This window comes from Schistocerca nitens, chromosome 2, assembly GCF_023898315.1.
Source record: "Schistocerca nitens isolate TAMUIC-IGC-003100 chromosome 2, iqSchNite1.1, whole genome shotgun sequence".
NCBI lineage: Eukaryota > Metazoa > Arthropoda > Insecta > Orthoptera > Acrididae > Schistocerca > Schistocerca nitens.
This window is the reverse complement of record NC_064615.1, coordinates 1121562114-1121577737: the sequence shown is the minus strand read 5'-3', so window position 1 is coordinate 1121577737 and position 15624 is coordinate 1121562114. Positions and strand designations below refer to the sequence as shown.

Here is a 15624-nt window from a genome sequence, read left to right as displayed (position 1 = left end):
CCGTAGCGACCACAGGTCAATCAAGAGAAGTCCTTTCCACCGGCCTCACGATGAGGCGACTGTCTTGGGCTGTAAACTACCAGCATTCTGCTTTTAGATCCATGAAACGGGCTTCCCAGCAGCTTCCATATCGATCACAGGTACCGTGAAGTCCCACTTTCGCCTTTCTGTCAGAAAATTACACTTTCAGCTTGCATCTCCACAGAAATGTTAGTATGAGGCTACCCAGTATCAACCAAGAAACTATTAAGAATTCCCTAGCTCCTCCCCCCATAAAAAATGCTATCCCTTACTAAATGAAGTACGAATTGTGAAATTTATTCATGTTTGGTGGTTAAATCTTGCCGACTTACACAGTGCATAATCTGTATCCATATAGTACAGGCAGTACGAGTTTGTTTCTTTTTCTTGTTTCCAGTATAGCTGGTCACATCATGCCATTCGATCCATTGTACTCGATGTACTACGCCAGCAAACACGCTGTCAGGGCTCTGCTTGAAGGACTGAGGAAGGACCTGGTTGCCAGGAACAGCAAGATACGGTGTGGGGTAAGTTTCAAATGCATTATGTTGTTACGTTTCGAAGCCTCCGAGCAGGTCTGGTGTCTCATAATTTTGTGATTACGTAAATACACTTTTCAATCATACAGAATTTTCCAGTCTGGTAAACACACAGTTCAAACAAGTATATATAAATTGCAGGAAAGGGAATGGATTGAACAGAACGTTAAAAAGCAAATTATAAGTATCCAGGCTTCGTGATAGAAATAGGAAGTTAATTAAAGAAACCATTGCTAACACAATCTCACAGACGAATTCTCCACTATGGAGCAGACTGTGTGCCCCTCTTAAACTTGCTGTCTGTCTGATGCAGTGCTCTGAGTTTTTGACTCCAACCTCAAACCTTGACTTCGGTAGCAAGACTCCTACTGGCTGACTTACCCACACAGAACCCGTCTTCTTACTTCCGCAGTCACTCTGCCTCCCTTCACTCCGTCCCGCGCTCCAACCTTCACAGAAGCTCTCCATGGGCACCTTGGTTCACTGGCCTTCCTGAAAGAATGAATATGGGAAGAAATGCAATGAAGTAATCCCCTGTTGTCGCATTTATCTAGTAAATAAGACTTTTAAATATTAAAGTCGTGTAACAGTAATTGTTTATTCCGTGCTTGGATTCCACAAATAATCCGAATTTTCAGGCCTAGTAAGATAAAGACGCTGCTCAGCAATTATACTTGCAGCGAGGAATTGACCATTTTACCTGCCATCCTGAAATCAGTCGTGCATGAAGGCGAAGGTGTGCCGACATGACTTGTCAGTTTGCAGTTGAGGCTGCGTGGTGCGGCGTGGCTGTTGACAGACATCTGGTGGCTTTTATCTTCGTATTTCTCTGTAGCCGGCCGCGGATTTACAAGTGACACTGAGAACAATACAATACGCATCATGTGCGATGTTTTCTAAGTAATCGTTCTGCAGGAGAAACGGTCACTCGACATTGGCACAGAGCTGCTGTCCCATCCAAATCGATCCTTTCCTGTCTCCCAGAGTACATATTGTGAATTTTATCTGCAGTAATTTAACTGAATGGGTGATATCCAAGCTATATTTTTGCAGTTGTAGGTCAGTTAACAAGAACACAGTCGGAAAAGTGGACTGAAAGAAGAACCATCCGACACTGAAAGGAAGCTGAGAATGACAAAATGACAGCAGATCATTGGATGAATGCAAGATTCAATCAAAACTGAATAGGAGACAGACTGAAATGTTCCCTGAACGCTAAATCCGAGTGCCCACTCTGAAACACAGTCACCTATTCACTTTCAATACCCTCAGATCAAACAATTCCATCCCCTCGAAGGCCCGTGCTCAGGAGTTTTCTTCTTCTTCCCCCCAATACTGTTTTTGATGGCACTGAATTTCCCATAGTGTCACCATGTTAATGGTGGGCTCATTTCCACAGTAGCACAATAAAGGGCAGAAATTAAGTAGCTCCACCCTGTCATTCGACGTTACACGCTGCCAACCACTTCGATCCCATTCCAGAGAATCACACCACGGCGACCGGTATCGAGACAAGATGGTCCCATGGCAGTCTCAATAAACTCGAGGCACCAATCACAGTCTGCATCAAGTTCCCTACATACTCACACGCCAGCTTTTCGTGAATGCGTCCAGGTTTCTGTTCTGTGCATCGAAGAGTCGCCAACATGGCACCAGCTCAACAGAAGGTCCGTTAGTTTCTACTGGGAAGCCCTTTAAGGTTCCCACAAACGTTTATCTGGTACTTGAAAATTCGGTGTCATCCATTAGCTGTCTCAGCCTTTTAATGGGATACTCATTTCAGAGTGAAGTGAAACACAACTACCAGTTTTCAATGACTGCCGGGGACGTCCTGAAAGTCCTGATAATAAAGCGTGGCTTAACTGGAAGCCTATTCCTCAGAGCGTTGCATAATTTTTAGTACACACAAGAGGTCGTCACTTCATCGCTATTCAGATGTACTTCTCTGTAATTACACCTGTAATACCTTACATAGAATAAAAGGAACCTCAGTGTTGTAAATATTTTATTAACTTATCTTCAAAGCTAAATGCTTCGTGGGATGATAATCATTGAACACCTTTTTGTAAATGAAGTCTGGTTTACTGCATTCTTTCTATTTTACATCACGTTATATCTAACTGTAAACGGCATGGATTCACGTATTTTACATACCACTTCGCTATGTTCCAAAGCCCTTTCCCTCTCACCTCTTGTCTATTCTCTACAGTTGGTGTTTTTATGCTTTTGTTTCCTAACAGGGAAACTGCTGTGTGTGTGTGTGTGCGTATGTGTGTGTGTGTGTGTGTGTGTGTGTGTATGTGTGTGAGAGAGAGAGAGAGAGAGAGAGAGAGAGAGCAAATCTCTTGCTAACTAGTTGAAAGAAGTGTTCTAAAATACTGACATAGAATCGTCTACTGCTATCCTACTTCTGAACACAAACAAATCCTTGCAAACTACTTTTCTTATGTATGACACTCTGATTAATCTAAAACACACCTGACTGTCTGTAAATTAGATTGTATATAAATAATGGTCCACCCGAAAATTCAAGAGATCTTTATCATGAAGAATCTATCTTACACAATTGTTAACCGGTACGTAATGTAAATGTGTCCCTATTAGAAAACTGGAGCTGCTGAATTTATATGAAAGTCTGTAAATCGAAACTTGATCTTAATTCCCTCTCAAAATGTTCGTTTAGGCTCTACAGTAGTTCCTTATTTGGCAACGGGTAACTCGGCATTGCTCTGACTGCACTGCAAAAATGATGAGTTGAAATTGTTGTATTGGCAGAAGAGCCAACACCGTGTTACGAATGGAGGCCGAAATGCACGCGTATTATCTCACGCAGGCTGGCGTGAGGAGGGAAGGACTATACTGACGTGAGGTCTGGAAGATGACAAGTAATTAGAATTCAGAAAGCGGACGTAATTAGTTTCATACTTAGCTTTAATCCATTAATGATGAACGTCGCTCTTGACAGTACATGAGTCACAATATTATCTGTTCAGAAGACATAGTAACTGAATATGGCGCCTTGCTATGTCGTAGCAAATGACGTAGCTGAAGGCTATGCTAAACAGTCGTCTCTGCAAATGAGAGCGTATGTTGACAGTGAACCATCGCTAGTAAAGTCGGCTGTACAACTGAGGCGAGTGCTAGGGAGTCTCTAGACTAGACCAGCCGTGTGGCGGCGCTCGGTCTGCAATCACTGATAGTGGCGACGCGCGGGTCCGACGTATACTAGCGGACCGCGGCCGATTTAAAGGCTACCACCTAGTACGTGTGGTGTCTGGCGGTGACACCACCGAAATAAATCACTGCGCAGCAGTTTGCCTGTTCATATTACTTGTCAGAATGATTTTTTGCTAATTAAACTTTTCTTCCTTTTTTTTAAAAAAAAAGTATAGGATTCGCCGTCCATGCAACAGTGAAAGGCGTAACGTCGCAGGTCTTGTGTAAACTAACTATCACTTAATAGTGAGAATAAGCTCCATTAAATATTTATAAATGAGTAGGGAAGTATTTTGAAATTAAACAGGGCGAGTCACTAACTATTGCCACCTAGAATAATTCCGCAAGTATGATAGTAGCTGAAAAGTTTGTGGCACAAATGTTGCATGGGACAACGGGGGCTACACTACGACGTTGTTGTCTTGCTGCTAGGTGGGGTCGCGTCAGAGGTATGAAAGTCAACTTTGGTTTTCAAAATGGGGTTCCATAGTTTGGTACTTATTTTCTGATAGCGGCTATCGATGCGAATCCAATGATGTTTAACAGTAAGGTCTTCGAAGGTCAACGAAGGTCACAAAGGTGGCATGAACATCCATTTACAGAAGGTGTACGAAGTAATGACCATTGGTATCAATGCAGTGCTACAATTTTCTTATTATGGAGTGAGTGGTGTTCCTTAACACTTTGGCACTTTTCGAAGCACATGCTCTGACAATTCTCTGTCATATATTGTGCAAATATTAAATATACTTCGAACACGGAGTATCAATCTAAAGTACCATTCACATGTAAACACCATTCGGCGGTTTCGCAATACTACACTGATAGGAACGGTAAGACTAGTATCGTCGAATCAAGCGAATGTGAATGATGTATTCCTTCGTAGAACAAGTCTATATGCTTCTCATTTGTAGAAAATGCCTACGAAATTCAGTGAGAGCTAGAGACTTATACGCTAAAGTATATCGTCCTCATACCCACCCTGCATGTCGTACATTTAAATATGTGTGTGATTAATTGCGAACAACTGAATTTTTAACGCATCGGAAACATATCTGTCAAAGGAAAGCTACTAACGAGGAAATGGAAATTGGTATTCTTGCCACTGTAGTTCTAGATCCTTGGGTCAGTTCGTGTCAAATCGAAAGGGAATCTTGCATGAGGCAGAGTAGTGTTGTTCGTGTTCTGCATCGCCATAAATACCATTGTCCTCGAAGAATTAACTGGTACAGATTGTATGCGTCACATTGAATTCTGCGGATGGGTGAAACGCCCTGCTTAAGTCCGCAGGACAGAACAGGTAGTTGGAATTGTGGAAAGGATCCAAAAGAGGGTTGTCAGTTGCACTCAAACACATATAACTTTATCTAGTGGTCCAAACAATACAACAACAATTTTTTGAACTTAGTTATCGGCTGAATAGGCCACACTGTTTTATGCCTTAAGGGCACAAGCACTTAAATTTAAAAACAGCTGAAAGCTATTAACTTAAAATTCAGACTCCAAACAGAATATTTAGAAGGCAAAAGGTCTCACGTAAGTAAGTTCTATGACTTGGCTGAAGGCCCAACGAATCTAACACTCTAAAGGCAAACAAGTATAATTTAAAGACGGCTGAAGGCCCATGATTTAAGATATTTTTTTAAGAGAACACAAGGGTGATGGCCTTATCTTGAATTAGGCTGAAGGCCCCACACAGTCTGATCATAGAAAGACAATAACTTTAATTTAAAGACGGCTAAAGGCCGATTACTTAAAACAACTAAAATAATTTTTAGTAGGCAGAAGGCCCAAAGCTTTATCTTTAAACAATATTTTACACAGGCTGAAAGCCCAAACAATCTAAAATTTAACAGGTAAGGAACTTAAATTTTAAAGCGGCTGAAGGCCCATTATTGAAAAACACAACTATAATAAATTTTCAAAAGGCAGAAGGCCCAAAGCTTCATCCCAAAAAATATTATAAATGCGTCTGACGGCCCAAACCATGCAAGATTTGACAAGTAAGGAACTTTCATTTTCAAAGCGGCTGTGGACCCATTATTTAAAACCCAACTAAAAGCATACAAATTCAAACCATCGGCTGTAAGCCATTAAAATACACAATCAAACACCAATAAGAAAAGGCAGTACAGCCAGCGGCGCTCAGACGTTTCCGGGGGTCGGTGTGCACTTGGAATATTAACATTCGCATAGGGGAGACAGATAGTCGTCCCAAATATATCCGATCCGCCGGCAACCCGACCAAGAGACAGTCAACGGACCCACCGACAAGACGACTTGATTTCCACCCGACCAGTGCACAAGGAACTCCAAAGCCGAAAGGTAAAAGGCGTAACCACCCACAACGAAGTACGCATAAGCTGTCAAAACTACACACACGAATTGGACAGCGACAAAATGGTGAGGAAAGGATACTGCCTGAATTTTACGTCAGCGACCAGGGCAAGTAACCGGAACGCTAACGGCCACAAATCAGGAAATTCCGCTAGTGCACTTGGACTTCAAATAACCAAAATACAGTTAAACTCCACCAGACGGTGGCCAAACTTTCGCCAACTCGAAAACTCGCTGTTGCTCATGGGAATACCCCCAACAGCCAACGATGAAAACCAACGGCTCAGTGTGAACAGTCTGGCTTCGGTAATTAAATCACCACTTAACAATGATGTCCTGGGTCTGTGAGCCACGAACTCCGTAGCAATGGGAACAACTTCCACACACTCCGACACTGCGTAGAGATGGCCAGCGGGCCCGACATGCTGCGCCGCACGGAGATTTCCTGGCTGATCCACACCAACCGACCGACTGCCGCACATCGACTAGTCGGAAACTATAAGCACCAGACCAAAGATAGTACAAGGTGCGAATATTGATACACACCACTTCTGCCACATGTAGAAAGAGGAAGAACCACGGCATAACCCACAATAACCACGGGAAACCAAACTCATAGTAACAGTCAAGGTTTAAACCAACGCAAAAGTCGGGGCCAGCACAGCTCAATGGGCTCAGCTTCAGATTCAGAGGGACGACATATTTAGTAATTTAATTTTTTTTTAGTGACGAGGCTACATTCACGAACCATGGAAATGTTTATCTGCATAACATGCATTATTGGGCAACTGAAAATCCATGTTGGCTGCGGCAAGTTGCACACCAAAAACCGTGGTCGATGAATATGTGGTGTGGGATTCTGGAGGACAGAATTATTGGACCCTGTTTCATCGAAGGAAATCTTAATGGTAGGATGTACACCACATTCCTGCAAGAGACATTAGGCCTTTAATTGGAAGAAATACCTTTAGGAACAAGGACTGGAATGTCGTATCAACACGATTGGTGTCTGGCACATTTTTGCTGATGGCTAGAAATGAGTTTCAGAGACAGTTCCCAAATCCTAGGATAGGATGGGGAGGAGATGTGTCGTGGCCAGCTCTTTCACCAGACTTGAGGCCTCTGGTTCGTAAAAGACATATTTTATAAAGACGTTCCAATTACACCTGCAGATATGCGACAGAGAAATGTCAGAGCATGTGCTTCGATAAGTGCCGATGTGATAAGGAAAATACCGCTCAGTCTATGATAAGAAGATTGCAGCACTGCATTGATACCAATGGTCATCGCTTCGAACACCTACTGTAAATGGACGTTCATGCCACCTTTATGACCTTCATTGACCTTCAAAGACCTTACTGTTGCACACCATTGGATTCATCTCGATAGCCAGTATCAGAAAATAAGTACCAAACTATAGCACCCCATTTAAAAAAACAAAGTTTACTTTCATATCTCTTAAGCGACCTACTAGCAACAAAAACCTAGCGTCATTTTATAGCCCCCGTTGTCCCATGCAGCTTTCGTCCCACAAGCTTTCCAGTTCCTATCGTACTTTTGGAGTTATTCTTGGTGGCAATAGTTAGTGACTCACCCTCTATGGAATGCTTTTAATCTCACACAAATAATTCGCACTAGCATATATTATGACATCTCTTCTGCATTCTCGCACATCGTACAATTTACCTTTGTAAACGATCATTAAATTATATTAGTTTACCACTTTTCCTTTTTAATGATATACGTCAACTACGAGCGGAGGAAGCAAACTAATTAAAATACTGGACGCAATATTGTTAATCCAGAATTCCTGGTGAAATCTTATGTTATATCTAAATCCCAAAGGTAATAATCGTCTGCACGTAGCTGCTGCAATATTCTATTCGAATATATATTTCAATGCCAGCTAATTCCACTTCATATGGTATAGCCACAGGATTTTTGTATTCATTCAAAATGGTATCCAGGGCTTCCTTGCCGATCTTATCCAATATTCCTCTTTCGATCACAGTATTTCCTGTAGGAGAAGTGGTAGCTTCGCCTGGACACCATGTCTTGGCGTGACTAACTTGGAGAATTTACTACGTAGATAACAACTAAATGAGCTATACATGTCTTTCCTTAACATTAAGGACTATCCCTTCTCTAATTGATCCTGACAGTCCGCTTTGTCACAGTTGTAACTACCATAATGTTATTGCAAAACGTTTCTGTAATGGGGCTAATGACATTTAAGTCCTTCTTGCTGACAAGTGTACCACTTTCAGTGTACTTTATGTTGCCAGTGACAGAAACAAGATTGTCCAAGTTCACCATTAATAACCATAAACCAAAGGGTTCGTCAGCTGGTCTTGTCCTCCTTCATAATAATCCTTGCATGTTAAGCACTTTGGAGGAATCCATGTTGACACTTTCAACTACCACAGAAGACTGATCGGTTGTGGCTGTCAAGTCTCCTCTTATACTATTTATTGTCCACGATGACCTCACTTCTAGTCACGTGATCTTTCGCTATACAATCTGAATTTGATAGTGCTTGCAATACAGCTGTAAACTCATAGCCTAATTGCGCTATTTTGTGTGCAAGGTTTCCGTGGGACGCAGGGAGGGAGGCTGAAACCCCCACGAGTGGACAGAACAGTGTAGGGCTGTATCCTAGCGTGATAGTGGGGTTTGCGGCGAGGGATAGTGTGGTAAGGGCTGTACTCGTGTATTTACAGCAGAAAAACGTCAACACACTGACTGCATCAGCGATTTGTGTGTGTGTTGAAAAAAAAAGAAAACCATGGTTTATCTAAAGCAGGAACACCCCTTTATCCGTCAAGAAAATCAGAAACTGCTTGGGTATCGTGCTATAAAAAATATGATACAGATGGATGCTTGCATCTATATCTCAAAACTTATAAACTACAGATCATGTGATCATTAAATCGCCGGCCGGTTTGGCTGTGCGATTCTAGGCGCTTCAGTCTTGAACCGTGTGACCGCACGGTCGCAGGTTCGAATCCTGCCTGGGACAAGGATGTGTGTGATGTCCTTAGGTTAGTTAGGTTTAAGTAGTTCTAAGCTCTAGGGGACTGATGACCTTCGAAGTTAAGTCCCATAGTGCTCAGAACCATCATTAAATCAAAATTTCCGAGGTGGCTCTGGATCTCTGGAGTGACATGAATGATTTCCTCCCCCGCCTGATTTACACTTACCTTGCTGCACCATTGGTTATAACGCGTTGTACTTACGAGCGCGAATGACGTGTTGTCTTACTGGATATTTTTATGTCGTTCATTCGGGAGTCTGCCGATGGTCAAATGGCGGTATGTTCGTATGCTCCTCCTGTGTGAACGATTTTTTGAATGTGAAATATAAAACTATGGCTTTCGTTGTGCTGTCTTCAATTGCCACACCAGACTGGTCAATAAGGGACTGAATGGAAGCCTTAGATCCGCTTAGCAGGTTCTATGCCAGATATTTCGCTAAGGTGTGACGTTGGTAGTAATTGTATGCTTAGCGCATAGAACTTTTCACAGATGCACTTGTCATCATTTGTGTGTCTCCTTCTAAACCTAAGGTGCAGTAGCCTCTGCTTACTCAGCATACGGGCCGGCCCAAGTGGCCGAGCGGTTCTAGGCGCTACAGTCCGGAACCGCGCGACCGTTACGGTCGCAGGTTCGAATCCCACCTCGAGCATGGATGTGTGTGATGTCCTTACGTTAGTTAGGTTTAAGTAATTCTAAGTTCTAGGGGACTGATGACCTCAGAAGTTAAGTCCCATAGTGCTCAGAGCCATCTGAACCATCAGCATCCGGCAAATTCCGTTGTTAAACCATGGTGGGTCTTTTCCATTCTTTATCCACCTACTAGGCACGCACCAGTCCAGATCACAATTTGCAGTCTGCTTAAACTTTTCCCACAATTCATCCACATCCATGTTACTGGAACTAAGTGATGCCAATTCACTGCCCAAGTGAGATTTTACTATCTGCTTACCTGCTCTATCCAGCAGAAACACCCTTCTAGCCTTCTTGACATTTGATAACTTTCATAGTTGCTACAATGACATCATAACCGCTTCTCCCCGTTTGTATGCTGAAATTGTCGATAAGGTGCGGCCTATTTGCAGCTACAAGGCCAAGGATTTCCATCGCTTGTGGGCTGCCTAGCTAGCAGCTCAAGACAATTTTCAGAAAATCTCTTCAAAAGTATTTCACATGACTGACCTTTTGTAACCCCCACAATGAATGCATAGACATCCCAACCTATACTTGGCAGGTTAAAGTTGCCTCCAACTAGTATTGCTTGATCTGGGTATTTACGCGGTAAAGGCCGTAGATTTTCTTTGAGTCATTCTAGAACTGTCAAAGCGGAATCGGGGGGGTCGTTAAAAAGTCCAACAATGAACATAGATTCACCTAAACCTGTTATATGCGACCAGGTGGCTTCACTGTTACAGTCAGCTTCGACCTCAAAAGAGACAATATTTTTGCCAACTGAAATGAACACTCCCACTCATATGGCCCATAATCTGTCTTTACGATATACGTTCCACGAGTCGCTAAATATCTCAGAGCTTTCCACTTCGGGTTTCAGCCAGCTCTCGGTCCAGAGAATAATTTGAGGCCACAACTTTCTTGGACGGCAGTAAATTTGGGAACTTTATTACGAATACGTCGACAGTTTACTAATAAAATTGTGACAGTCGAAATGGCTCTACTCTGAAGTCAGTTTCACTCCACTTTCTGTGGATCTACTTACGAGTGTTCATCAGAGACATCATCCTACCAACTAGCTAAAAAACCCTCATGTGAACTCCACAAGTACTCTGCTGAGCAACTGCTTCGTTTGTGTTGTGCACCCCTGACCTGTTTAGGAGTGTCCTACAAATCCCCACACAATAACGCAGGTCTAGAAATCTGCAGCCAAGGTCGTCACAGAGTCGACGAAGAATTTGGTTGAGATCCCCCACTCGGCTCCAAACCAAAGAACACCGACCAGCTCTGGGAACGATGTTGCAAATTGCGAGCTCTGCTTGCACCCCACACACGAGTCCAGCAGTTTCCACCATCCCCGCCAGATGGCTGTACGAACTGTGGATCGCTTCAGGATCCATGCGACAGGCATCGCTGGTGCTGACGTGAGCCACAACTTGCAGACGTTTGCAACATGCACGCTCTGTAGCCATAGGCAAGGCCGCCTCCAGATCTCGGATGAGGACGCCCCAGCAGACATATTGAGGGCACATTGGCTTTCTTTCCAGCCCTGAACGCTATCTGTCGAATGGGCTCCATAACGCGCCTAACATTACACCTCCCAATAACCAATAAACAGCTCCCCCTGCTCGGGCACTGCTGAAGGCGCGTCCACCTGTCGACTCACAGGGTGAATGGGCGAGGCCAGGCTGCCAGTCTCCACATAGGCCCTTCACCTCATGCGATGTGACAGCGTGACTACCCGCCACTCACCCTCTGTGACGGCGAAACAGAGCCCATGGGCTGAACAAGTGACACCTGAGGTGTCCCATGTGACGTGCAAGACTCGTGATGTATCATCAATGGTCGCTGCTGCGTTCAGGAGCTACGTTACTGGCTGTTCAGTGAGCAACTATTGCGCTGATGACTGGATGAAATAACATTTACAAAAACGCGAGATTAACCCTCTTAAACATAGAAACGCACGAAATTTACTAAATATACTACGTGGACGCACTCGTAATACGTACGTCACGTCATAGGAGAAACAATTTTGGATACTTCGTCAGTACGACGATTAAAGTACTAGTGGTCGATTGCTAGTTGCATCAATGGTCCCTTGAAAGCCTCTCTGTGTATCTAAAATCCCAATCGTCCAAAACATAAATTAATGTGTACACAGGGTCCAGGGTCCGGAATGTAAACTCACGTCCTGGCATTGATGTTCAAAATGTTCAAATGTGTGTGAAATCTTATGGGACTTAACTGCTAAGGTCATCAGTCCCTAAGCTTAGACGCTACTTAATCTAAATTATCCTAAGGACAAACACACACACCCATGCCCGAGGGAGGACTCGATGCTCCGCCGGGACCAGCTACACAGCCCATGACTGCAGCGTCCCAGACCTCTCGGCTAATCCCGCCCGGTCGGCATTGATGCCTCCAGCAGGCAAGGCACAGCTATTGCTGCAAACTGGAAGATCGGCCTGATCTCTAGTTGCAGCAGGCGGGTCAGAACACCCACGGTGCAAGTCGGCTGTTCTCTGTTTCTGGACCTTTCGTGATACCGAGAAGAGTATTTTGGACCTGACCTGTGTCTCAGGTTGCATCAGAATGTCGTATCGTGCATGATACTGCTGCTTATGAGTCATCAGTTTTCCAATTCGACTGCAGCTGCACGTGATGCAGCAGTATGCGTTGTGGTTCCAGGTCACGGCAGCTGCAGAGCTATAAAGGTCATTTAACCTTCCCGTCTATATTTATACAGTTGATGTAGGAGGTAAACTGTGCAGAGCAGAATGCGTCCAAATGCCTGTCCAGAATAAAGGCCTCAATACAGTTCTGCCGAAATTGTGCCGGGAAAAGTTTGGTCTTAATACAGCACGCGGGAGGTTGGATTAACAACATTCAGTGAGTGGTCCCTCCCTGCTAAGCATCACGCGTATGAGCTAAGTGGAGAGGAGTACTTTTACACCGGCAGTGGCGATGGAACAGTGTGTTTTCATTGTGATGGTGTTTTAACGCGTGAAAAACGATGGTCAGAGGACAGCACAGACTCTGTGGTTCTCCAAATGTATGTTTCGGATTCGTGTGAAGGACACTGACTGTGGATACTATCTGTCGACCGAAACAGGCGATAATTACTGAAAACGATGTGTGAAATATTAAACCAGAGGCAGATATTCTGAATAAAGCAACGAGGATATCCGTCTGAGCAAAATTTGCTTCCAAGACGAGGGCAGCGCAATGTTCCATTGACGTCGACATGCTATCACCTGTGTTAAATGTGTATTGTGCACTCTTCATTTCCTCCAATGTTGCATGTTTCTTTTTTGCAAGATGTTAAACTTCACAGTTCACCTAACTGATATCTAACTGTTGTAATGCGCAATAAATGTATTTTTTGTAAGCAAGTTCACTTAATTCATAACCCTGCCCACGAACTAAATTACGTGTTTATACATACCCACTGAAAACTGCTCTACGGAGTGTCTGAATTATATACAGTGAAACGTCCCCTTTGAAAAATTATACATGACTGTGCTTTAACTGACACACGATATTTTGTTAGCGCAATGCAATCTGACTTTCAATAATCCCTACAAAAGAATGGCCCTGTCTAACATTAAACTATACGTTTCACAAATCACTTACCTCACAAAAATCTTGGTTACTCGAACTACTGCAAAACAGCGAGCGCCACAACTGCCAGCTAAATAAAAGATTCAAACTACGGAAGGCACTAACTACTGATAGGCATAGTTAGCAAATGAAAGAATTAAATAGAGAACAAACAATGTATTTACCTTAACAGTGTTGAAAAATCATAATATACATAACAGATCATTGTATATCTTACAAATTTCCAAACTCCGCCTTCTCTCTCCCCACATCCACCACTGCTGGCGGCTCACCTCCAACTGCGCAACGCTACGCGCTGTTCACATCCAGCTGCCGCTTCCCAACACTACAATGGCAGACAACAATGCAAACTAGCCACAGACTGCACACAGCACAGCCAGTGATTGTCATACATAGCGCTACGTGGCGTTACCAATAAGAAAACAAACAGCCTACTTACATAGCCCCCATGCTCCGCACAAAAAATTTTACAAATTGTTTTGGGCACTGGCCAATACATATTTGTTAAAAATTTTTTCACAATTACAGTAACAGAGAAATCAAATGCACACACTTAATGATACAATGTTGGTCAAATGCTAAAATTTTCTCACAGTCCATAAAGACAGTCCTGATCATTCATTACAGTAAAATTGCAGTGTTTTTCTCAAAGTCTAAGCAGTAAAAGAAAATGCACACTGAAGTAGTGGATTTCCACGCAGTCTTGAAGAAGTAGTGTTGTCCTTCGAACAGAAAGACAATGCTGACTCTTGCCATGCTGACAGGTAATGAGCCACAACAGAGCAAACCCACAGCAGAGTCATTCGACGTTTTGAAGAATATTGGTAGGTAGGTCATCACAGAGTAGACCCACTGTAGTCCTGGTAGAGATTGTGGTATTGGTGGGCCACCAGAGGTGCAGACCCACTGCAGTCCTTGTAGAAATAATGGTACTGGTGGATCATCAAAGATGCAGACCCACTGTAGTCCTTGTAGAGACGGCCAGCAGCCATCTGTTGCGAATGTGCGGGTGCACAATCACCATCAAAGAGTCTTGCGGATAATATAGCAAGTCCATAAACCACCACTTGTGCACTCACAAAGTTTTTTAATTGTCCTTAGAACCAGCAATGCTGTTATCCAGTCCCTTGCTGAATTATTAACACACATGCAAACACTAACAGTCCCTACTTCTCACATATTGTCCATATACTATGACCAACAGAAACATGTGCAGTGAAATGGAACTTACAAGTTACTTAATTTGATGAACTGGTGTCAATTACAATTGTATAACATAAGAATACAATTACAAAGGTACAAAATACATCATTAAAGAACATAACAATACAGATAACATTTGTAATACAGGCTTTACAAAAGAATCAAAATAACATATACATAAATGTTACAGGAATTTTGAGGTAAGTAGATACATAAAAGATCAGAATAAATTTTGAAACATCAACGTCACACATGAGCATTAAATACAACAGAATAAATAATGTCTAAACATCTTTACAAAGAAAATAACATTATTAATGCAAATTATATTTGAGGATAACAGTATTCCTCATCATAGTTCATGTGGCTGAGTATTAGAAAAATTCTACAACATAAGTCTTATTAGATAAACCTATAAAGACAGGAAGAACATAAATACACAAGGGTACACAAACACATAGTGGGATAACACAAGGAAAGGACAGGGATTGTTTTACTGCAGTATTTTGCAAACAAAACTTTCGTTACTTCTCGGAGATCTCCCTTCGTTCTTCATTATTTCCAAAAAGTCCTATCTGTACCTGCTTTCTGTATTCTATTCATATTTCTTTCAAAATAATTATTTCTCAGTGTACAATACTCATTTTGGCCCAAATCTTTTTCATATAACTTCTCAATGCATTATTTCCCTATTGTCCATAGTCAGTTTCTTATTGTTCTTTCCATTCCAAGAGCTCCTTTTTCGAAGAATGTGGATCATAAAATAATTATTTAATAGATCTGTTGACAGAAAGTTTTCACACTAGCAAATGCATTTAAGTTTATTTTATAAAACCAATGCTGCAACACAGCTGGAAAGCAGATATCAAATTAAATAAGCAATTACGCAAACCAAAGCATAAAAACTTCATTCAATAGCTATGTGGCATTTCGTAAGTCAGTAGCTCTCAACTTTCGTAGAAAGACACTTGTCATAATCAGGT

At 42.6% G+C, this 15624-nt stretch overlaps 1 protein-coding gene across 1 annotated transcript in view; it reads left to right on the top strand.

Annotated features, from left to right (window-relative positions):
• LOC126235594 (dehydrogenase/reductase SDR family member 11-like) overlaps positions 1 to 15624 on the top strand; it is a 65011-nt gene that overhangs the window by 31839 nt on the left and 17548 nt on the right. The window contains exon 5 of the mRNA XM_049944308.1: positions 419 to 548. Coding sequence (XP_049800265.1) covers positions 419 to 548 — 130 coding nt within the window. The remainder of the gene's footprint in view (positions 1 to 418; positions 549 to 15624) is intronic.